Genomic DNA, 24,269 nt, shown 5'->3' on the forward strand with positions numbered 1-24,269 from the left:
GCCCAATACCCGTCTTGCTGCATTGTCTGACATAAAGGTTAAAGTATTGTAGTAAAATCTAAATGTAGGTAACTTTCACATTTACAAAAGACATTTTTTTAACATGGGTAATCAAAAATTGATGGTAATACCATGTTGCAGTGAAGCCCTGTGACTATTTATATGAAAAATGTACATCTCAGAGAAAATATCCTGTTTTTCTTGAGTCAATAGAATATTTTTTTAACTCTGTATATCTTGTTCTTTGATAAGCAGCTTTCCATTTATGTATTTTCAGTCGTTTAATCCTGTGTATCTGGCTCCATACCTCCAGTATACCGGATTATCCCACCTATTGGATGTCAATGCATTTCCCGTGCTTTGGAATAGCAGCACTCTAATTGCAATTTGTGTGCAGCGACAGTGAAGTCCACTTCTCCAAAATGAAGGAATTACTCTTGTATGACTGAACTGCACTTCCAAATTTTGCGAGCTTACATGTTTACACAAGTTTATTGTCAGTAATGCCCTGTTTGTGAAACTTCAGTGCGCAGGAAAGAGTTCTGGAAATTTAATGCAGGACACATGATTAAACATATGAATTTACTGTGCATCATCCAACTGGGCGCATTCATGAAAATAGCTGAACAGAAGATGACTGCCTCTGCAGCTCTGATGCAGCCGTTCACATCGCAGCGTTCTCAGCTATTGGACGGTGAAAATCCAGGGCAACATAAACCCGACAGAGATGGCGGAATTTATTCCGCTGTATGAGGAGCCATTTTCCGCTTTAGATGATTTGGGTTTTCTGCCACCTTAGTGAGTGTATTTAACCCTGTTACACTCGACTGCAAGGGGCCCCTCTCAGACACGGCGCCTCCTGCACGCTACAGTACTGTCTCCATGCGTATCCATTCACTCGTAGATAACGTTTCAGCTGTTCGCTCCACAAAAGACGTTTGGAGCTCAGACGTGTCCCCTATGCTCATGTTATGTTTAATCGCAGTGAACTGACCTGGATTCCACATCACAAAAGGCGGTTGTATATACTTGTGTGTTCAGTGTCTCCCACAACTGGGGCATCTCATAACCCGTTTGAAATGTGCTAAAACCAAGTATCGCGATCAGCTTAGTGCATCTGAGCTTTTTTTTTATTTTAACAACAGAATGTCCTTCCATAGAATGCCAAACCTAAGCTAAGAAAAATGATGTGACGGCGTTGTATGGATTGAAACAGGTCGTAAATAAATGAAGACTCCTCCTGCATGCTCTTTTCCAAAATTCAGTTTGTTGTGAAACATCAGCCAGCGAGCCTTTTTCGAGTTAGCAAACCCTCTCGAAGCACATTTTCACTTTTCTGATGTTTTCAGTGCCTGTGCATTGATTTGGTAAAAAAGCATTTGATGTTCTGGTCAGTGTTATTTTCCCTCCTGTCTTTTTTGAACTCTGCCAGCAGATTGACTCCTAATGAACTGCATTTGAAATAACCAAGGGAGCCTAGAGTGTGAAGGTTTATAAATGTTTATATTTCAGAGTATTTAGGCTGTTCACTTCCTGCAGTTACTGTATTATGCAGAATGTATCACTAGGAACACGGGGGACATTCGTCAGGGAAAGAAGCGTTTCCTGTGCTTGCTGGAGAAAATGTCATTCTTGTTATCAGCAGATATGGCTGGGCAAATATTGGCGGTCAGCACGGGCTTTGAAATCTCTGCCGTGCCACAGCTGGCTTTGGGTTGAAACCAGGGCTTGCCGCTTGGCCTGCAGCGTCTTAATGGTGAATATCACATTCGAATATTGATGTCACGCCGTTAAAACCTTGAAAGAACCCCTGAGGCCATGTGTGGGCTGGTGTCGTAAATGAAAACCAATAAACAACCCGTGTTTGTTCAAAGCACAAGGCAGGGGATTGTCTGTCTGTGTGACCCGCTCTGTCAAAGATCCTTTGACCTCTTTGCCGAGATCAGACACAACACAAAGGCACAATTTGTGTCCAGCGTAATACAAGGACACGTGTGTTTGCCTGTTAGTCTTTCACAAACGCACTGGCGTCTGGCTCAGTACTTGGCTTGTTTAAGGGACTAGGTTAAAGGATGAAGTCTCGAGTGCTACAGTGTATGAAAGTGTCACCCTCGTGATATTTATCACTATTTCAGATTCCGGTGAGAAAGCACTGGAGGCTAACTATCGAGCTGCTGAGACTGTGGAAATGAAAAAAACCTGATTGCTGAATCAGTGATATTACCTGCATGCAGACCCATTACGACTGCAGTGTTAGGTCCACCGGCTGCAAAAGAAATATCAAAGGTTCCCCTGTCAAAGAATACAGTCAACAGACAGGTTAATGTCTGCTGGTATTGAAAGCATCATTTTGGGAAAAGAATCGAATCCATTGAAACGTTTGCACAGGAAGCTATTTAATATTTATTTGTTTTTTGCTTCTGAAAAATGGGTGTGCCGTGAGACGTTGTAATCTTTTTGAAGTATGGCCCTAGTGAAAACAATATTGTGAAATGTGTGAGACCATTTTTGACCTGTCAAATTATTGGATTCAAAAGGTTACACAAAATTAAAGCTTTCCTGATAAAAAAATGTGCAACTTACTTCATCCATTTGTGTATAGAGAGTGTAAAGTGGAAATGTAAAACCTGTACGGGGGAGGGCTTACAGTTTCTTTATTTGAATAATGAATTTTCCCCTGGTTTCAACATTCAAAGCCTTCCACGGGAATGTACTTTCATCACCACGATCAAACAGAAACAAAATATGGGCTTAAAATCAATAAATAAGTGGAATGTTTATAGCAGAGCGAGGGGGTACTTCTTTATTAATAGGCTGCAGTTTCAAACGGGTCTGTTGAAAACTATCCCAAAAATGCACTCATACACAGCAGGGTTTATTTACCAATGTCTTCTTGTTCAGTCTTTTATTCTTTGAAATATTTTCAGCTTTCAGGTGACAACGTGGGATGGTATTTTGCTGCAAATGTGCAGAAACCACCTCTGCAATTCCACAGTGCTTTTCATTTCACAGTCCCTCATAATGAAAGTGTTAGGAGGACTTGGAGATGCTGGACATGCAGTCTAGTTAGTAACTGGAATCCCAGTGGCAGTTTTTTTGTCCCTGTACGGGTATGTGCTTAACATGGGCAAATTCACGGAAGCGCCTCCAAATATCAGTGATAAGCACGCGCGGTGTGAGTCTGAATACCTGCTTAGAATACACACCCAGCTCGTTTTGAACAGTGTTTAAGCCGGTGCGTAAATCTGCCAGGTCTGAATGGGGCCTTTAGTGCCCCAGCACCCCCAGTCCCCTCCCCGCAGACGTTGTACTGGCTGGGGGCTCTGTAGTTTATGATGTCGAGTTGCCACTGCTCAGTGCTTCCCAGGGATGAGGGTTTATGGCATTATCAAACACGTTCCCAGTGCACTAGCCCGGCAAAATGCGGAACCTGTGATTATACATGCAGGTGAAAATGATATTCAGCCCCGCTGGGCACAGGTTTTAATAGACCAGAAATTGAAAGCAAAATAACTGATAACAACAGGGTCTTTTCTAATAAGCGTTTCGTGCGATCGGAACAATATTTTGTCCTTTGAATTGTCTGGCTGCTCAACCCCAGCAGTCTCCTCTCTCTCTTTGAGTCTCGGAGACATCATTAGATCTGTTACTCTTATGTTTGATTAAACTTAGCCTTCCAGCGGCGCCGTTTGACATTTCACAAGTGGATTAGGCAAAATCCGGAAAAGGCGAGCGGGCCGTCACCATGGCCGAGCGGCGTCTCTCCTCTGACGCTGTGGAAATGATGGCTTTCGTTTTAACCCGGGCACACGCCACGGTTGGATGATGGGAGCTGGCCTGCGAGGGGGGGGCGGGACGTAAGCCCGAGAGGTATCTGTTTTGTTTACTGCGCTCGCCCGTGCAGATGTCACCGAGCGGCGCGGTCTCCGCGGCGCACAGATGGCTGGCCCGCGGCCTTCAGGAGGACGCGTCTGATTAACGCGCGGCGTGACGTCACTCCGCGAGAACGCACAGGCTCGCCGCGCCCCGACGCCCTGCTGCCTCGCGCCGCGAGCCAGTCGGAGGCCGCGGGGATGAAGATTAATCCCGCCTCTCAGCAGACCAGCTGCCCGTCCGCTGCCTCTGTGAAGCGAGCGCCTTGGCTTTGTGCTCTGGTTCTCCTGACAAGGCCTGCTGGAACTGTCAGATGCTGTCTGGGCTTCTTTATAAACAAGGCCTGGCCTTGCCTGTTGTTGTGTAGCTTGAATGCAGACCAACATTTGGTTTAATTTCATTCTATGAAAGAATTATTGTGCTGTTTTGAAAGATGTTTTCTTCCTGGACATGCATTTCCACTGATTTATTCATTTAATGAATACACGTCTATGAGCTGCAATGGAAATTTTTTACTTGAAATTTGATGATCATTAGTAATGACCCATTATATATGTATAATGTTCATTTAATATTTTGAATAAAATAATCATTGAGTGTTTTTAGTATTGAAATGCAGGGAGGTACTGCATAGGCGGCATATAAAGGTGCAGGTTTTATAAATGTCTGTCCCAGCTCCCATGCAACTTCTGGAATTTGGTCCTGCCTCAATGATAAATAAAGCAAGGTTTCCTCCAGGTGTAGGCTACAGCATGTGAGTACAGCTTGTCGCTTCACACCACCTTTGCTTACCCTCTGAGGCACTTTTCCTCCACTAACTGAAAAGGCTTTGTGAGTTGTTTCAAAATGTTAGAAAATCCAGGAAATGTGTTTGGTCGAGTGTGAGCTCATGATGCAGTACATCATCTGTTTCCCCCAGATTTACTTTGAACACTCTGTTGCCTTTATAAGAAATGTTTTTATTGTTCATTGCAGATTTGAGAGAACAGCCCTTATAGAACTTAACAATGAAATGAAATATCTTTTGCAAACATTTGTAAATCAGAATGCTCTTTTATCGGAAGTTAAAAGTTCATTAGATTCTTTCCAATGATTATAATACTATTTTAGCATTGAACCTACACATGGATAAAAATAAGAGCGGTGTGCAATATGGTGTAGTGTGAGAGGAGGTGAAAGAGCGCTCATTTCTTCATAGAAGGTGATTATGAGACGGGATTCTCCTTTAGATTTATCTCCCCCCTCAGCACGTATTAAAAAGCCATTTATTTTCATGGCTCCTTGTCCAATGGATCATCTGAATGTGCGGGCTCGGGGAGGCCGGAGCTGTGGCCAGCTGTATTTTTCAGGTGGCGGTGATTTGGTTCCAGTCCAGGGTAATTACGGCGCGTGATTCGCCCATCGCCCGGTGTTCTCCCTAAATCATCCCGCCCCGCTCCCATCGCCGCCGCCCCCCCCCCCCCCCCTTGGACAACCCCCGACATTTCCCCCCAAACAGTATGTCACTCCAGACTGACAGAAAGCTGGCTCCCTCCAGCCATGTAAATATTAGCCATTTTAATGGGGAAACGTGCATCTGTGTTCTGGTAGGATGTTGCGGTTCTACACTGAGGACATCACTTGTCACTATGCTACAGCTGTGAATGCAAAGGTTTACTGCCAGGAAATGCTTACACTGTGTCGTCCACTTGAGCAAACAGCTTATTATCCCTTGAATCATTTTGCAGACATCCTTGCACATCCATGCATTAGTGGTTTGCTTCTTGCAGTGCAGCCTCAGTAGTTCTGTTTGTATAGCCTTCTGCAGACAGTTGATGCAGCCACACCTCCCTCCTGAAGAATGCTTGTGATTTGTCGGACAGAAAACATCTCATTATGGTGAGCATTATTTTGTGATCAACTGCAGAGGTCTTCCTTGGCCTTCCAGGCCCTTTGTTTTTACTAAGCTCAGCAGTGCTCTCTGTCTTCTGAATGTCCCAAACAGTTGATTCTGGTAAGCCTAAGGTTTAACCTATGTCTCTGACTCTGTCAATAACTGACACCAAAGACAGTCAAAAGCCTGCAATCAAAACTGGATACTGAAAGCTCTCCTACATCTGCACTGAGGAAGCAATTGAACACACCTGACTAATCAGAAACACCTGTGAAGCCATTTGTCCCAAACATTATGGTGCCTTGAAATGGGGGTAGGGGGTTATGTATAAAAAGTGCTGTGATTTCTACATTGTGAAACCAAAGCATATAAAAATATGTATAAAAAGGCTGTGATCAATAAGAGAGGACAGCGAGAGGAATGGAATCCTTTTGCCAGTAAATGCTTCACTGCTTCCTTGGCTTGATTTGAATTATGAGATCACAGCTGCAAGTGCCCTTTTGATTTTGTTGCCTTTTGTGCACAAATTATTACTGATATATACAGTAAGAAGCATCAGCTTTCAGCTTTATCAGTATTGTGAGGGAGCCTTGAGGTGGCATCATTTAATCATTGGAGAATACGCGTACTTGGTGCATTTATTAAGACTGTCTGGTTCAAACTGGAAAGTGAAATCAAAGCAGTGGCAGAAGCAGACATATGAGACTTGGCATGCCCCTCTGCCGGCTCCATATGCTCAGCATTGAGAGTATTCTATTCCCCATGTCTGATGGGCTTATCTTACATTAAAGTGTTTGTCCTCTGAATTTCAATTGCAGATTAGTAGCCGGGGTGGATATTGTAACTTTCCTGCCACGTCTGGAACGACTCTCGGCGCACAAACAAACAAGCGCACAAACAAACACAGACACACAGGCGCGCGCGCGCACACACACACACACACACAAACACATACACACACACACCGTTTTATGAAAAGGTAGTGAAAAACGGACCCTCTAGGGGGTTTTACACGGCGTAATGCTAATAAAAACACACATTGTTGCCGGCTAATTTATTTGAATAAAGAACAGCGCTAGCGTCGGCCTTGAGATTAGAATTAGACCGCGACTATTTTTCGCCTCTCCCTGAGTAATGAGGTATCGGCGGCGGAGGATACAGCTCTATCAGCACCAGCCTGCAGTGGTCCTGTCTCAAAAGCCCTCTGGAAAGCAATGATGTCTCCTTCCCCTGCACTTGGCAGCGTGCTTTGTTCTGTGCACAGAATAATCCTGTGGCCCTGCATGAAGCATCACATTTGAAAGCAGCCCTGGGGGTTTGCTGCACCAACCAGAAATTAGAATCGCAGGGCTCGTTAGGAGCTTACCATTTCAATGCAGTCGTTAAAAAAGTAATGCCGGGGCAGATTACCCGAGCCGTTTGGTGAAATTCTGGTTTCGCCCTGACATCAATTGTCTTTGGTGACACGGACCCGACGGGGTGAGTCACTGCGAATTAGCCAGTTCCAAACCGCTTGTTTATTTTGCAGCTTTTAGAAAAAGAACAGAAATTTTTTTACAGATGCTGTGAAGCAGTTTTGGGTCAGGGAGTGGGTAGCAAGCAAAACCGACATGCATATGATTTTTGGGGGAAAGGAAAGTGGTGAAATGAAGTGTTTATACGATTAAATGAACATACCTGACAGTCTCGCTGTGGATGTGTTTACCTGCAGAATGAGCCCAGATGCAGTGATCAAAGAGGGTGAATATAGTATGTAAGTGCAGAGAAATTTAATTCTGAAAGGTATAAATTACTCATTTTTCATGTTTGATCCCGGGAGTGTGTTAGCAGTGCAGATCAGCAGTTGCAGGATAAAGTTTGCAGGTTTGAGTTCTATTCGGAGTTAGAATTTTGAACCCACGCACAAGGTACTTCAGTAAAGACCCAGTTAAATGGGTAAATAGACAATAAAGCCAAAGCTTACAGCTGCAGTATGAAAGTTGTTGTGGAAAAGAGAGTGGGTTAAGCACATGAGTGATGTGCTGATGTTCAAATAATGTTACGATCTTGTGCTCTCTCCCCCTCTCCGTAACTGCAGCCGTTCGCAATGACCGAAACAAGAAGAAGAAAGAAGTTCCCAAACCGGAGTTCACAGAGAGCTACGAGCTGACTGCTGAGCTGGAGCTTATCATCGAGAAGATCCGCAGAGCACACCAGGAGACCTTCCCTTCCCTGTGCCAGCTCGGCAAGTACACCACGGTGAGTGACAGCGCCCCCCGCTGGCACGCTCTGTGCGGTTACGTGTGAGAGACAGACGCTGCCCTTATACCAGTCTCATCGCTCTGCAATATTAACTACTGCAAAATGATCCGCTTCCTGTTTCCCTTGAGTGGAATCAGTGGCCCCATTTCTTAACCGTAGAACTTCTGAGGGAAGCGTTGGGGTGACTCACGGAGCTGCTGTTTATTACATCACACGTGCTGCTTAGGCTGCCCTTAAATATTCACAGTGACATATGTAGGTTCTTGGCTAAACACACAAAGAGTACATTTTTATAATGGCTGATGCACTTGAGGAAATGCCTGTGGAGGCGGCAGCGTGGAGCGCAGCTCCAAACCCCCCTGGTCCCTGGGGGTGCTATGAGTGCAGCTCCGCTGGCTGCCTCTCGTTCGCGGGGAGATAGCAGGCCTTAAAATAGCGCGCGCAGCGCCACGGCTCTTGCGTCGCTGCCAGTTACCGTGTTTTTGTTTATAACTTATTTGCGGCGTTGTTTCGCAGAGCTCATTAAAATCAGGGAAGGGGAGCGGGGGGGGGGGGGGGGGGTGTTCGGCTACGTGCCGGTCGGACAGTCGTTCCTTGGCCCCGCTCGTGTGCGCCGTGCTCAGAGCGAGCGCAGCATTCCTGTGGTGAATAACAGGAATCGCCGCGGTGGACGGGCGTATCCTGTCCCCCGGGGGCCACCGTGGGAGTCGGTCGGGACGGGGGGTTCAGTTTCCGCAGGCCTGACCTCCCCACGGGCCCCATACTGGCCTAACTGTGCTCTGAGCCAGGAGGATGTGACTGCTTCAGTGTATCTCTCACACACACCCAAAACCCAATCAAGATTAGTAGTAGTAGTAGTAGTAGATTAATTAATTAATTATTCGGGTTTTTTTACCAGTACTGATTGCTGTTATACCTAAACCACTAGGCATTTTGAATGGCCTGTATGAATTTGCTATTTTGAATCCTCATGCAAAATCCTCCTGCCATTATTAGATTCAAAATGTGAATCGACGCCTATGATTAAGACACATACATTTCAAGCATTTATTTATTCCCATTTTTGACACTTGGATTGTGTAATGAATCTAATATTTGATGTCGTACTCTGCAGGAATTATAGACTGCAAAAACAGGATGGATTTCCTTAGCTGCTGTTAAAACATCAAGCTCGCATCAGGCAAATGTCTTCAAGCTTCACCAAACATGCAAAGGATCTGTTATCATTTACAATGAATAATGAGTACGCTTAAATGGATGCTTCATTGTGACACGTTGAAAAGTGAAGTAGATGATGCAACTGGTATCATTATCTGTTTCTTCTCTGGTGAAAAGGTGAAATCGCACTGTTAAGATTAATACAGAATGGGGCATGGTTTAGCATAGCAACAGTGTGTCATTGAATGAGATGGTGTTGCATCACCCAAAGTCCTTTCATATTGAAATTCCTGCATTTCTTTGCCGTCAAGGGCAGGACAAAGATGTCTTCTGCTCAAATAATGCTTTTGTCATTTTGAATCAGAACATTTTGAGTCAAATAAAAAAGATAACTGAAGCTGATCCTTGAGTGGCCAAACAAGCAGAACCTGCTTGAGAACGTCCTAGGAGAAAAATACCTTGCTCTTGATGTTAAGTTCTTTCCTGGTTTGTGGAAGGGGTTCCAGTTATTCATAGTTTAACCACAGATTCTGGACTCACCAGATACTCTGTTCCAATTGCTTCCATCTTCTCTGCTTCTTATCTGCAGGATGTTTGGTAACAGTTTCTGGTGCTGGCCAGCAGTACAGAATGTCCCTCAGTGCCTTTTCAGAAGATGCATGAAATTTAAATGTTTTGGCTTCAGTTGCAGAGAGGGAAACTTTGTTTTTTAAGAGTGAAGAGCTGAGTATTTGGTCAGGCAAAGCAATCTGGTTTACTGTGGGGATTTTAGAGAACTTTGTATGAAAAGTGCAGTGTATATACAATCCCCCATCATGTACAGTGTATCTTTGGAGTGAAGTGGTGGGGTTGTCAGGTTTACAGGTAGATTATGATCAGATGGTGACTTATAGGTAAACATCGAGCCCATTGTTAGGATTGATGCTCTCTAAGATTGCCAGCGTTGACATTTTTTTGCTGTTTTGGTGTGTTGGGATTATTCCCCAATAGAAGAAATTATATTAAAATAGTGAAGAGCATAAATTCTGACAGCCAGTCTCTAGAGGATCCCCTGCATCTCATCCACTGTATGACAGACGGTATGTCAGAAAGTCTGGGTTTGAGTGGCACATGATTTTTTTGTGTGATTTTTTCTCTCTCTCTTTTCAAAGCTGTGCCTGCTCTCCCTGCAGCTAAAAGAGGTGTCATAACACTGTGTCTGAAAGAGTTGAACACATTTTATTAGCAGTTTTTTAAGTTTGTATTCAACCCTGTAGCCATGCTGCACATTTGCATGAAGTCTCAGTACAGACACTACACAGACAGTGGCTGCCTGTTTCTGGCCTCTACATTAACATTAGTTAGCTACAGTAAGTTTATAACAGTGTGTTATTTACATTGGTAGAATTAGCTGGTACTTGTCAGCCATCACAACATCCTCTCATCACCATGAGTCACGTAGAACAAGGTTACTCTATAGTAGAAGTAAACCAATGGCTGAAGTCTCTGCTGCTGTATTTCCACTGTTTTAATAAGCATGAAATCAGTTACATTAAGTACGTGGAAATACTCATAACATTAATACGCATCCCACTATTTTATCTGCATAGAAAGACACACTCTTCATAGTGTTGCTTCATAGTGTTGCTGAAAGTATAGTAAATAGTTTAAAGGTCAGTTTTATAACACATTAAGTAGGCTATACTATATTTTTTATAATATTTACTGTATTAAAACAGTATCAAATAATTTCATTGGATTGATTTGCAATATTATTTGCTTTGGTTGTAAAAAATAATGTATCAGCTCATCTGCAGTCCGTTCTCTCTTCCTTTTTTGACCTCGCATATGATTTTAATGAGATTTTTGCTTGTTTAATGTTTGACTCGGCTGTCGAGTCCCATGTCCTTAACCAGTTCTCCACACTGCTGTCTTCTGCTCAGAGGTTGATATTTCTGCATAAAGATGTCTGCCCAATTGCCCTGCAGTCCTCGGGAGATTATGCTGGTTGACAAGTTTGCACTGCAAAAGCCATTCAGCGCGAGCTAAATAAAGTCTTATTCTGGGTCATGTAATTACCACTGGTCATTGACTCTGTTCTTTCTCAGGCTGACGAGAACTCGCTCATTATTTAAACGGAAAACTTCATTCAAAATGTAAAGGAAGATTAGCTATCCCCAGATTAGCACAGCATTGCAATTATATTTGTGAAATATTCAGGGCCTCGTTTGAGGTGCTTTATATATTCATTACTCTGAGGGGTGATTCTGTGGCTGTTCATCTGAGAGGGCCCCGTCTAATAAAAATGTTTATGTGACAGATAGTAATTACTTGCGTCTATAAAATTAAGCAAGTCATCCTCGGGCTGAACCAGAGTCAGAAAAGGATTTTATGTGGGTTTTGTTATTGTGGATATTGATGATGTTTGTCTGTTGTTTACCAAAAGCGTCCATTTGAAATCATTTTAATTACACAAGAGTAAAGAAGGGCCATAGGGGCTAATAGTCATAAATAAATAGTATTGGATAGGAAATACTGCTGACAATATAAGCATATAAGAAGTATTTGTGGATATATGTATGATATTGTAAAGTCCTGGGAATACTCTCATGCTTAAAAGCAGGGGACTTTTTTTTTTCATTTTTCCAGTGCAAGTATTTGAGAACGACACCTTTGGATGAACACAAGCTTTTAAAATGAAATGAAACAAACCGTTACGTTTCTGGGCCTTGTCGGACGGTTGAGCCGGCATTATGGAGAAGATCAGCCTGCGGAAGCGCAGAAACGCCTCCCCGTCATGGCTGTTCCGGGGACAGTTAAGATGGCCGTTTGGGCTCTCCAGACCCGGAGGACGCCACCGACGGCCGCGCTTACACGGGCCATTAGCCCGTTCGGCGACGGCGGCCGTTCGCTGGAACAGCGGAGGCGCCGCTTTGCCACCCGGCTCATTCCGAGTGATTTAAGCGCGGCTATAATGTGTGTTTCACTTAACCGAAGGTAATATTTAGTGCTATTTCTCCCCATCTAGTGCTCTCCAGAGACCGAGAATAGATCCTCTCTACGACGCCCTCACTGTCTGCGCTGAAGGAATTTATTCCGTGGAGTGGCAATCCATTCCTGAGAGGCTGCAGTCCATATGAGCGGCATTCAGCGCAGATTAAAAGCCACCGCCTGTCACACAGGCTCCCGCTCTCCATTGCTCACGCAGTGCCGTCAAGGATATATGTGGTGTAAACTGGATGTTTGTATTATCTGCGGAAATGAAAAAGGAGAGATACTGCAGTGAAATTTGTGTACGGTTAGCATGTAGGCGAGCAATAAGAATTTCTCTTATTGCAAGGATCCTATTTATCAGATAGACGACACTGAATTTAGTGCATGTACGTTAAACGGGGGGCGTTTGTGTTCTTAATCTGTAGTAATGTCCATTTGTTATCTTCAGTTTTGAAATAATGGCTGCTTGGGGATATCTAATGTGGATATCGGAAGACTTGGGGATGTCTGGGGGATATCTGAAAACACATGAAGGAAACATTATGTGAAGCCTGGTCATGTACACAGTGAAGGATTAGCGCTTCTGTATGTACATGTCTTGTACTACACGCATGTACCTTCACATACACGCACTCACTCAGGTCACCCTGCAGTGTGGCAGGGCTGAAGTGTGTAATCACTGTCTGCGTGTGCTGACTGTAAGTTAGCCCTAAGCGAGTGACATCACTTCCTGGTGCGCATCTAACCAAGCCGTGAATTTACATACCGGCTGTGCCACAGCGCAGGTTCAATGAGCCAGAACATATAGGCTGTTTGGGGTAAACTGCTGGAAAACGAACGAATAAACATTCAATACGATCTTTAACGGGCCGCACGCTTTCCCCTCACGGTGGCTGCTGCTCGATGTGTAACTAGCCTCTAACCAGATTCACCGAGCTGCTCTCTCTCTCTCTCTCTCTCTCACCCTCTCTCACCCTCCCTCCCTCTCTCTCTCTCTCTCTCTCTCACCCTCTCTCACCCTCCCTCCCTCTCTCTCTCTCTCTCTCTCTCACCCTCTCTCACCCTCCCTCCCTCCCTCTCTCTCTCTCTCTCTCTCTCACCCTCTCTCACTCTCTCGCCCTCTCTTGCCCTCTCTCGCTTTCTCGCTCTCTCTCTCACCCTCTCTCTCTCTCTCTCGCTCTCTCCCATCCGTCCGTCTCTCCAAACCCACCCTGACGTGTCAGAATAAAGATGTGTGGTGTGTTTCTGCTGAGCTCCGAGCCTCAGCGCTCCATCTCAGTTTCTCATCAAAGGCGAAGTGCTGATGGATGCCCAGCAGCACCGAGCAGGATGGCAGAAATAGATGAGCGGATTAAATCTCCGCGCTTTTCCCTCTCTCTTTCAGAAATTAATGTTCATTTACCTGTGTTTTGTTTGTGCCTCGCCACCTTTTTGAGACTGTCTGACAAACAGGGAAGGGGAAGGTGCCCAGAATGGCAGGATTTTGGATCGGGTCTTTGGAAATGTCGGAGTAACGTCAAAACGATGCTGCTGTTCGCCAGCAAGCCTCTTTCAGACCAAGTTCACAGTTCATTAACTAAGCAATTAACTCTGTTGACTTAAGCGATTAGCAGGGGCGAGATGAAGTGATGTTTACACACCTCCCGTTCACAGGCTAATGTATTATTCATGGAGGGCTGGGTGTAGAAGGTGGCTCTTCCTCTTCCTTTTGAATTCCTTTTTTAAAGTGCTCTTTTCCTCCTTCATTTCACTCCTCTCGCTGTCCCCTTTTCTTGCATCCCTTTCTCTAATTCCATTTCCTTTGCTTTCTCTTTTTCTCTATTTCCTTTTCATCTCTCCCAGTTCCCCCATTCTGCCCATTTCTGTTCCAGTTCCCTGTCTATCCCAGTCCCGCCACTCTTTCTCTCTCTCTTTCTCTCCCCCTCACTCTCCCTCTCCTTCGCTCCCTTCCTCTCCCTCCCTCTTCTCTTTCCCTCTCTCTCCCAGTACAAGTGTAGGGCTCTTATTTGTGCTACTTCAAGGTAGGCCCCTGGGATGTCCTCCATTTGTTAATGGGCTGACATGAAAGTCCACCTCAGTGCCTCTCCTGACTTTGCCATTGATTTACACCATTGCCCACTGTCACTTCAGAGATCTTACTAGTAACCTTGCAGCTTTGTTTCCGGCACCAATGCAACTGCCTGTGAGTCACAGTGATTCATTTCAGCGCCTGAATCCACAAGGTGCTTTTGTAGCTTTTAAGAAGAAAATAACATGTCTGTGTAGCCGGTTTTGTTTCGTCAGAAACCCTGGGTTTTCTATTCCGTTTTTTTTTTAAGCTGTTAAAATTTTGTTTGTTGGAAAATTTAAGTAGTAGTGCAAAACCAAGTATTTTATTATACAGTGCATTAAGCGGCCTACTGATCTGAAGAAGTGGTACCAATCTGCATTGCATTTGAATGTAATTACACAGGGCATGAGGAGCTCAAAGCAGAACTCACCCCCTGCTGCTTCCTTCATTGATTCATGCAGCCATCACAGCCCGAGGGAGGGTGGAGACTAGAAAGCCAAGCAAGCTGATTGGTAGAGTGCACTCAAAGTGCACTCGGAATTTGAGGAATATTTAAATTTTATTTTGAAGTAACAATTTTTATTTTCTTTGAGCTTTGGTTTTACAAAAAGTCATGAGATTTCCTTTATTGTCTTCAAAATAAAACTGGCATCAAGTTGCATAACAAAATTTGTTATGCAACTTGATGCAATGGAGATATTAATATCTTTGTGACCAAAAAGAACACTGTCGGGCTCTAAAATGAGCGAGCCTCTTATCTGATGCAGAATCTTGGCGGTGTCTTCGTTAACATGGTGGTGTGCCTCTGCAGGGGAATGTCGGGGAAACGCTGTTGGATGTCTTTGATGACAGAGCAAGTCTAATGTTTGCTCAGTGGCTGTGTCTGGGTTTCTCACTCTCTGCTCCTCTCTCGCTTTGCAGAACTCCAGCGCGGACCACCGCGTGCGACTGGACCTCGGCTTGTGGGACAAATTCAGCGAGCTGGCCACCAAGTGCATTATCAAAATAGTGGAGTTTGCTAAACGAGTGCCTGGCTTCACAGGGTTGACCATCGCCGACCAAATCACGCTCCTCAAGGCTGCCTGTTTGGACATTCTGGTAGGTACCGTTTCTAGCTCGCGTGCGTGCACGTGGCGCACGCGCACGTGTACTGTACATGCGTGTGTGCCTGTGTGTGCACGTGGGTGTGCTTGAGCGTGTGCACGTGAGCGTGCGTCTCTACTTGCATCTGATGTCCTTGAAAGCCTGACTTCCCTCAGAAATTGCATCCTTACCATTTCAGGTTGAGACTAATGAGCTGCACCGCGGAGATTTTCCTCCCGCTCGTACATTAGGGTTCTTCTGCAACCCTTTTCCCCAGAGACACAATTTTTACAGTGTCAATTGGTCTTAATTAAAGTTCTTCATCTTTCATTCTGAGTTTGATTTCTGTAATCTATAGCATAATTAAGACTCAGAGAAAGATGGAGAGATATGGAGAGGCAGTGAAGGACAGGAGTAGGAAAGGCGGGCTCTTTGAGTACAGTTTATTGGAGATACAGCTGGAGTTGCAGTGATTTGATTAACGGTGGCCTGGGGGGAAATGGCACATTTCTGAGCTGTGAAATCACGAACCATCTTCAGCTATCAGGGCTCTGCAGAGCTTTCATGTCAGGTGAATTAATAACTAATGACCGTACAATATTTTTGTCACAGAGTATCGTGTTTTCCTTGACCTAAATCTCTGTTCATAGTCAGAGGCAGTAGACAGAGAAATGTGTGTGGAGTGATAAAAAAAAAAAATCAGTACAAGTGTAACAGAGCTTGTTCAATTTCCTTTCACTCTGTGGTGATAGTTTTGACATGGATATCTCTGAAAGTGCTGCTTTCTGGCTTCAGAAAAGGGGCTGGCCGTAAGATTGGGTTTGAGCCCGGGCTGGGTCATTAGCCAGCTGAGACAGGGAGGCCCCAGCAGCGGGACACAATTGACTTTGACCTGCCCCTGGAACAGCGGGTTCAAGTCGGGCGGAGTTCCTCACGCTCCGGCCGCATTCTCTCCTCCAGGAGCCCACGGGCTGCTGGTTATTGCTGCTCAGAGATAAGCCTGTAATTAGCGCTAGTGTGGAAGATAGTCGCTGGCTAGTGGGCGCATGCCTCGGAAGACTGAACAAGGGCTCCTTCACAAAGTTTCACTTTGCTGAAAAAGGGATGTGTGCATACTGTACGTATTGCTTGCTAATGAATAGTCAAGAGATTGCATTCATGCGGTGCCACTCTACGCTTATCTTAGGCCTGGTGACTCTTGGGTAGGCCTCAGTTAGTCTAGACTCTAGACCTTTAAATAGGGTAATCCTTGTTTTTTTGTTTTTACTTTTTTTCTTACCTAAACAGGCTGGAATGAAAGATTCGCATCTGTAAGTGTCTCATGTAATTTGTATAAATCTGCTGCAGACAGCCCTGACATTTATATTAATGAAATGCTAATGAAACAGTAGCAGTGCTGTAGTGAGCAGTACCTAGTTGTAAAAACCTTGAGTTTGTTTAAGAGCCTGGTTCAGTGGAGATATTCACATTGCAGCCAGTTCCTGCTGCAACTCGGCCCTGGTGACTGTTTTATGTCTGCCCTATGAATATTATTTTAAATGGGATACAAGTTTCAACAGAATAGTATCCTGTCCAATAATGCATAATTTAAAACATGTATATATATTAAAATTCTAACTGCACACCTGCTGTCTGAATGGGAAGTTTAGGCAAGTCTTTGATCTCTTCTGTTCTTCAAGGACAAGGTGAAAAATGAATCAATCTAGGCACGTCGGTTTTTTTAAAAGTTCTTCACGCCAGTACGCTGGCAGGCTAATCTCTGCCTTCAAGCTATTTTTAAATGCCGTTGTCATTTCTGTTCATTTAATTCTTCGGTCTAGTAATCAATCAAGTAAATTTTCAGAAAAGCACAGATTTCCAAGAGTACATGGTGGAATATATGCCCATTTAAAGTCATGGTCATGGGAAAATGCTTCATATTTTTTTTTTTCCCCAGTGTCCTCAAATATAGTCTGGTGACCAGTATTTGTGTGTGTGTAACTAGAATCACACATGCATGAAGTGGTTTTATATCTCCAACGCATACCCAGTTACTAGTTTGACTGGAATCTTTCCACACACATTATTGGGTACTTGGCTGAGTTTTAGAGGCGTGTGTACGGATCGGGGTAAAGCCTGCTGAAAATTCTGAACAGGGGCGCACGGCGAAAACTGTTCAGGAACTGCAGCTGCAATACTGCAGCAAATGACATCTGTATCTGCACATCCTCGCACTTAACCAGTTAAACACCAGAGGTGAAGAGCCCATGACCCGAGAGTCCACACACAGAGACACAACCTTCCTGGAGAAAGAAGATATCTCCTGCCTTTTTCAAAATAAAAAAAAACACTCTTTTTTTGACAATTGACTGGCGCTCCTCCTGCGTTGTCCTTTTGAACACCCGTCTGAGGGCTGAAAGGAAGCATCAAACAGGCAGTCTTTGCGGGCCTGGCCTGTGTGAGTCGCAGCCAGCATGTTTTATTCCGTTTCATCCTGCTGTCGCTGCTGCCATTCAGTGTCAACAGCGTCCTGGCGAATCCCCATCAAAGGGCTGAGCGCTCCACGGCTGTGCCTGCTCTCTGTAGCTCGCTGCGCAGCTGTGCCTGCTCTCTGTAGCTCGCTCCACGGCTGTGCCTGCTCTCTGTAGCTCGCTCCACGGCTGCTCCTGCTCTCAGTAGCACACTCCGCGGCTGTGCCTGCTCTCTGTAGCTCGCTCCACGGCTGTGCCTGCTCTCAGTAGCTCGCTCCGCGGCTGTACCTGCTCTCAGTAGCTCGCTCCGCGGCTGTGCCTGCTCTCAGTAGCACACTCCGCGGCTGCTCCTGCTCTCAGTAGCACACTCCGCGGCTGCTCCTGCTCTCTGTAGCTCGCTCCGCGGCTGTTCCTGCTCTCAGTAGCTCACTTCGTGGCTGCTCCTGCTCTCAGTAGCTCGCTTCGCGGCTGCTCCTGCTCTCAGTAGCTCACTTCGCGGCTGCTCCTGCTCTCAGTAGCTCGCTTCGCGGCTGCTCCTGCTCTCAGTAGCTCACTTCGCGGCTGCTCCTGCTCTCAGTAGCTCGCTTCGCGGCTGCTCCTGCTCTCAGTAGCTCACTTCGCGGCTGCTCCTGCTCTCAGTAGCTCACTTCGCGGCTGCCCCTGCTCTCAGTAGCTCACTCCGCGGCTGTGCCTGCTCTCAGTAGCTCGCTTCGCGGCTGCTCTCAGCAGCACGCTCCTGGCACAAACGCTTAGCTCGAAGTGCGTGCTGGTGTTTGTGAGAGAGTGTGTTGTACAAGCATCCATTAAAAAATAGAAACAATAAAAAATGTATGTATGCACATAGACATACATATTTTTATTTATATGTAAACAGTGAAATATTTTCCCCGGCTATGTGTATATGCAAGTTGCGTTGCTGGTTCCGAGGAGTTGTGAAGGAGAGTGAGAATAGAGCCGTCTGCTGCAGTAGAGCAGCGCGTGACTCATCGCCGGGCCTGGCTGGCTGTGCGAGGGCCCCAGTGCCCCCCCGCGGAGTGCTGCTGGGACCACCGCTTGACCCTGACACGCGCGCGACATCGGGCGCTCCGCACCGCCGTCTGTTTGAGCAAGGCGAGAGACGTCCCCCACGCTCACGAGCCGCCCGGTTACTGCCTGGTGTCGCAGGGCAGTCAGACCCACTGGGGCAGCCCTGGTGGGAACAGAGCCGTGCGGGTCAGAACCTCAGAGCCAGGTTCACACAGCGAGTGGGTCTGCAGGGCGAATGAGGCTCTGGGCACTGTGCTGCGCTCGTCTGCTGTGCTGCTGTGTGTGCGTCCAGAGAAAGCATTCACTCAGGTTCAGGATGTGACCCAGTGTCTTAGTATCACATCAGTCTGTGTTTCTGTGTCATCATTAACACATGATGGGTCATAAATAACATGTAATTGAACACACTTATTAATTGTAACAGAAGCCCAAATCCTTTGGAAGGTTGTTTATGTAGCCCACTGTGACTACTGTCACTCAAAGGGTCTGCCCCTCCCACACTTTGGGATTGTGATTAGTTCATATGTGTGAAAATACATTTTCTGATCTTTTGTCTCACTGGCCATTACTGTGGTTATACTTGGTACAACACTGTTTGTATTTAGAGCGTACTTTTTATAAGTCATTAGTGGGAGAGTGGGGGAACCATTTTATCCATAGGAACGGATTAAGTTTTCATATATGAAAGTTGGTTTCTAGAATATTGAAATAAAAACTTTGCAGGTGATGAAGATGATTGTGTGTCTCGTCCCTTATTTACATCCTGGTAATCCCACAGCGCTACGGTATTCTCAGCACCGCAATTCAGAGAGGAAACTATCTCTATATTTCCAGTCAACATTTTATTGTTAAAGAATAATCCGGATTATCCCGAACATTCAAAATGGGTTAAATAAATACTGTATATTTGAAACCATTATTTAATCCTTTATGTCAGATTATACCAGCTGCATGCATATTCATAGCCCATTGTATTGAGATGGGGGAAAAAAACTGCAAGGTATGCAGTCTGTACATATGAATCTGATTGAATTTAATGGACATAAACAAATTTACTGCAGAAGTATTGGTCTGTGTTCAGTCGATTGACGGATGCTTTTTAAGACTTGCGTCCCCCCTGTGTTTGTAGATTCTGCGGATTTGCACGAGGTACACCCCTGACCAGGACACCATGACCTTCTCAGACGGGCTGACGCTGAACCGCACGCAGATGCACAACGCCGGCTTCGGACCGCTCACCGACCTGGTCTTCACCTTCGCCAATCAGCTCCTGCCGCTGGAGATGGACGACACGGAGAGCGGCCTGCTCAGCGCCATCTGCCTCATTTCCGGAGGTAATGCCGCACCGCCTCCTTTAGCCCCGCCCACTCTAGCCCCGCCCGCTGACTGTAGTGGGTGCGCAGAGGTTGCGTTTCCGCTGCCAGGTCGAGCCTGGAACGTGTTCGCGCCTGAAGCCTCAAAGCAAAGGCTCACTGGGAGAAAAAGATGTATCACAGTCAGCACTGCAGGGTAGATGGCTACGTAAAGGCACTCGACCCTAAGATCTTGGCAAATATTGCATGCCCTGCTGCCCTGCAGTATTAATCCAGAAAAGTGAGTGCTTTAACCTGAGTGCCTTATATGCTGCGCGAATAAACTTTTATTAGCCGGAGCGAGATTGATTATGTGTGTACACACTGCCATCATCTGGCCATGTGAGTTATGACATGCCAAAACTTTATTGACAAAACACTGAAATATTATAATTTTACCGATTCATTGGGTACTAGGGAAGAAATTAAGAAATTCTGAAGGTACTCTGTAGTTAGTGATGTTATGGGAATTTATGTTTTTCTATTTGTTGTTAAAGAATAAACTCAATTTTTGTGGTTTACCTGAAACCTCTGCTGAATTGGTCATCTTTATCAGTGGCTGTATGAAATAATTATTTTAGGATTTATAAAATTGTAGTATATTTTAAATATAGGGTTCTTACTACAGGTTATATATTCCTCCTATTCCACATCTGCCTGCAATGCCTATTTTGATCAATTTGTCGGTAACGTTCTAAGACCTGCAGTCCAGAGCCGCTACTTATCCCAAGTAGTTTATGCAATACCTCTCTTTTAAGTGGGTTTTTTCTGCCTGCTGTCAGATCGGCAGGACCTGGAGGAGGCCTCTAAGGTGGACAAGCTGCAGGAGCCGCTGCTGGAGGCGCTGAAGATCTACATACGTAAACGCCGGCCCAGCAAGCCGCACATGTTCCCCAAAATCCTCATGAAGATCACAGACCTGCGCAGCATCAGCGCTAAAGGTGAGGACCCCGCTGTGGTGGCTCAAAGCCTGACCCACAAAGAACCACATTTAGTCATTAGCTCATGTGTTTTATTATATTCAGTTGTGGAATTCTGTATAGCGTTAGTCAGTGGTAAGGGGTTTTTTTTAGTTGCTATTTAGGGTTTTTTTAGTTGCTAGACAGGGTTTTTAGTTTCTAGTTGGGGTTTTTTAGTTGCTAGTTGGGGTTTTTTAGTTACTGGTTGGGGTTTTTTAGTTGCTAGTTTGTGTTTTTTTGTTGCTAGTTGGGGTTTTTTTAAGTTGTTGGTTGGGGTTTTCTTTTTTACTGGCAGCTCTGTTCCCCAGCTCGCATGGCTCAGCCCAGTGTGAGCTGTAACAGCTGGGAAAGCTCCTGAATGCAGTGAAAGCTGTTATCATAAACATATCTTTAAAGCTGTAAATACCTGCAGTGGACTTAAATGCTGATGAAAATGGTTGCTTGCCCAATAGGTGCATTTTATTAGACCATCTTGGGGAGTTTGAGTGCCGTTTTAGGTTAAGCTTCATATGATTCTCCGTGGCTGTCCACGTTGTGACTGAGTATGCTATGATAGGGTAATAAAAAAGCACATTTCTGAGAACTGTGTCCACTGAATAATAAATCTTGCAGTGTAACCAAGTGCACTAACAGTTCCTCTGCTGCTCTCCATGGTATATTAGTCTGTGGGTTTAGCCGGGTTTCAAGAAGCATAACTGAAAAACTACATGATAGAATTTAAAGTTTGGAACCTGCAGAGTTTCATACTTTATCACTTTTACCTTCTCATAAGCTTCTTCAAGGCTGCTTCTACTTGCCCAACTTTTCAACAAGAACTTTCCGAGCCTCTGCTTTTATGTAGTGAAAGAACAGACTTTCACGAGGATTTCTGCCTTCATAATACTGACTCCTTGAAGTCTGCAGTCGTAAAATGAAAGAACCCCCTGGAGATCATTCCGGAGTTAACTATCTGGCAGTATCAAGTTTTTCCACAGTGGTATGGTAAAAAATTGAGCTTTTACTGTCCAGTATTTTCTCAGAAATATTATCCTCTCTTTGTTGATTGCCTCTTGGGGAAAAACAGCTTTTAATCAATTTGTTGGCTAAATGTATTAATCAGTTTATTTAAGATTATTAAATTATTATTGCTGCAGTAGACGGGTACAAATGTTCTGCTGTCTGAAATGTAACTATGAGGTTGCATAGGTCTCTATGAACAGTATAGACCATTGCGCGTTCAAGCTTTTATGTTACATGCACACGTTTAGCATTCGCTCTTTACATTCAGAATGCCTAAAAGCATCAGTGACTCAGAAAGCAGTTAGCATGAAACATCTTCAGGACACAGCTGTGAAGAGGAGTCAGCATGCGCGCCGCGTTACCGGGCTAGCATTAGCGTCTGACGGCGCTCTGCTCCATCCCGCAGGCGCGGAGCGCGTCATCACGCTGAAGCTGGAGATCCCGGGGTCCATGCCGCCGCTCATCCAGGAGATGCTGGAGAACTCGGAGGGGCAGGACGGGCAGGAGGGGCGGGAGGGGCAGGCGAGCGAGGAGGGCAGCCCCCAGCAGCCCAGCAGCAGCAGCAGCAGCAGCAGCGCCAGCACCAGCGCCCCCAAGCCCTCGCCCTCCTCCCCGGAGCCCGCAGACAACCCCGCCCCGCCCTCCCAGGAGCCGTAGTCCCGCCCCCCCGCACAACCCAGACATTCCTTTGCACAATACAGGGGGGAGGGCGAGGCAGCGAGCGCGCTCCCTGAGGCTGCTTCCTGGCTTTTTTCTCTCTCTCTCACTCTCTCTCTATTTCTCTCTCTCTTTTTTAATGACACTAAGGCCTAAAAGGACCAGTGCTTTGTGTATAACTATTATTGAGCTCTTAATGTTTCCGTCTCCAGCTGGGGGGGGGGCTTGCGCCCGTAATAAATCCGGGTGCCCCCCCCCCCCAGTCGTACGCCTACACGAAGCTGAAGTTCTTCAGGTCTCCATTGTGTAAATTTCTACATGCATGATGGGCTGAGCTTGGCAAGTTGTTCAATCCCCTCTCATCAGCATACATTGTACATACCATTGTATGGTTAAACTTCTGTTTCTATGATGAATGTCGTGGTGCTTTTCTCGTCGTCTTAAATATGATCACGTTTAAGGCAATACTTCAAGGTAAAACTGGCTTATCAAAAGTCTTTAAAATGGATATGTGGAATGTTCTTGCATATAGTTAGTAAGGAAGTCTATTTTATATTTGTTGCTATATTTAAAGTTGTTGTTTTTTTTATTGTTGAAATCCACGTTCCCATGCCGATACGCCCTCAAGCGGGTGGACCCCTTCTAGCATTGGCGATATCAGCCAGTTCTGTTTCCGCCTTAACATCGACAGTTCCTCTGCCTGAAGACTCTCGTTCGTCTCCAGTCAGGCCATTGAAACGCTTTCATTTTGGAGGTCAGATTCAAAGAACTGCATGACCGGAGTCGCGTTTCCTTTGTAGAACATGTAAGTAATCTGGCAGCAAGATTAGGACCACTGTAGTACAAAATGCATCTTGGAACATACAGAACCAACCACATAGCAGATTACAAAGTGATATAATCCATAACAAAGAAGTCGTGCTATCCAGATTTAACAAGACCAGGTCAAAACCTAGTATATGGCTGGACCACTCCGGCCGACCAATGGTGTAACTTCATAACTCGGCCGACCAGTGGTGTAACTTCATCACTCAGTCAGTCACAGACATTGGCGTTTGTAGGGCTGGCCCCACTGTTGCAGTCCAGCCAAAAATGTATTTTCCTCATCAGGCTCATAATAATTTCTGAAGATATGTTGGTCAGAGAAAAGCTTGTAATTTAGCTGATTGGTTGATTGATTGATCAGCATGTCAATTAATTGACCTAGAAGTGTGCTTCATCCTCCTATTGGTCAGGTATGGATGGTCACTTCTCTAACGCACACCGACTAGTTACTGCCAACGACGTCACTACAGATGATTATAAGGTATTTCAAAGCACTTATAGAAGACTGACATCTCTTAATCATTATTGTACCTTGAAGAAGTTATGGAAGATCCCAGTGTTACAATTGGACAAATCACTAGCCTCAGCTTGGAAAAACATGGGCCACAGTTTCACAGTATCGGTTGGTTTTGTATGTCACAAGCAGTGAGGCTAATGCTGTCAGTGGGCTAGTGCTCCAGGTCAGGTAGATGATAGTGGACTTACAGGATAACTAAGCAATAGCTGATATGCATGGGGTTCACATTGGAC

The 24,269-nt window shown here is 45.3% G+C and overlaps 1 protein-coding gene across 4 annotated transcripts in view; it reads left to right on the top strand.

Annotated features, from left to right (window-relative positions):
• Nucleotides 1-23,106, top strand: part of LOC118214820 (retinoic acid receptor beta-like) — a 121,139-nt gene extending 98,033 nt beyond the window's left edge. For all 4 annotated transcript variants that reach the window (XM_035395076.1, XM_035395085.1, XM_035395092.1 and 1 more), the window contains 5 exons: nucleotides 7,824-7,984; nucleotides 15,090-15,266; nucleotides 19,857-20,061; nucleotides 20,862-21,020; nucleotides 22,444-23,106. In XM_035395076.1, the coding sequence (XP_035250967.1) occupies nucleotides 7,824-7,984; nucleotides 15,090-15,266; nucleotides 19,857-20,061; nucleotides 20,862-21,020; nucleotides 22,444-22,694 (953 nt within the window). In that variant the 3' untranslated portion in view covers nucleotides 22,695-23,106. The remainder of the gene's footprint in view (nucleotides 1-7,823; nucleotides 7,985-15,089; nucleotides 15,267-19,856; nucleotides 20,062-20,861; nucleotides 21,021-22,443) is intronic.
• Nucleotides 23,107-24,269: the final 1,163 nt, after the last annotated feature.

This window comes from Anguilla anguilla, chromosome 1 (genome assembly GCF_013347855.1).
Source record: "Anguilla anguilla isolate fAngAng1 chromosome 1, fAngAng1.pri, whole genome shotgun sequence".
Lineage (NCBI taxonomy): Eukaryota > Metazoa > Chordata > Actinopteri > Anguilliformes > Anguillidae > Anguilla > Anguilla anguilla.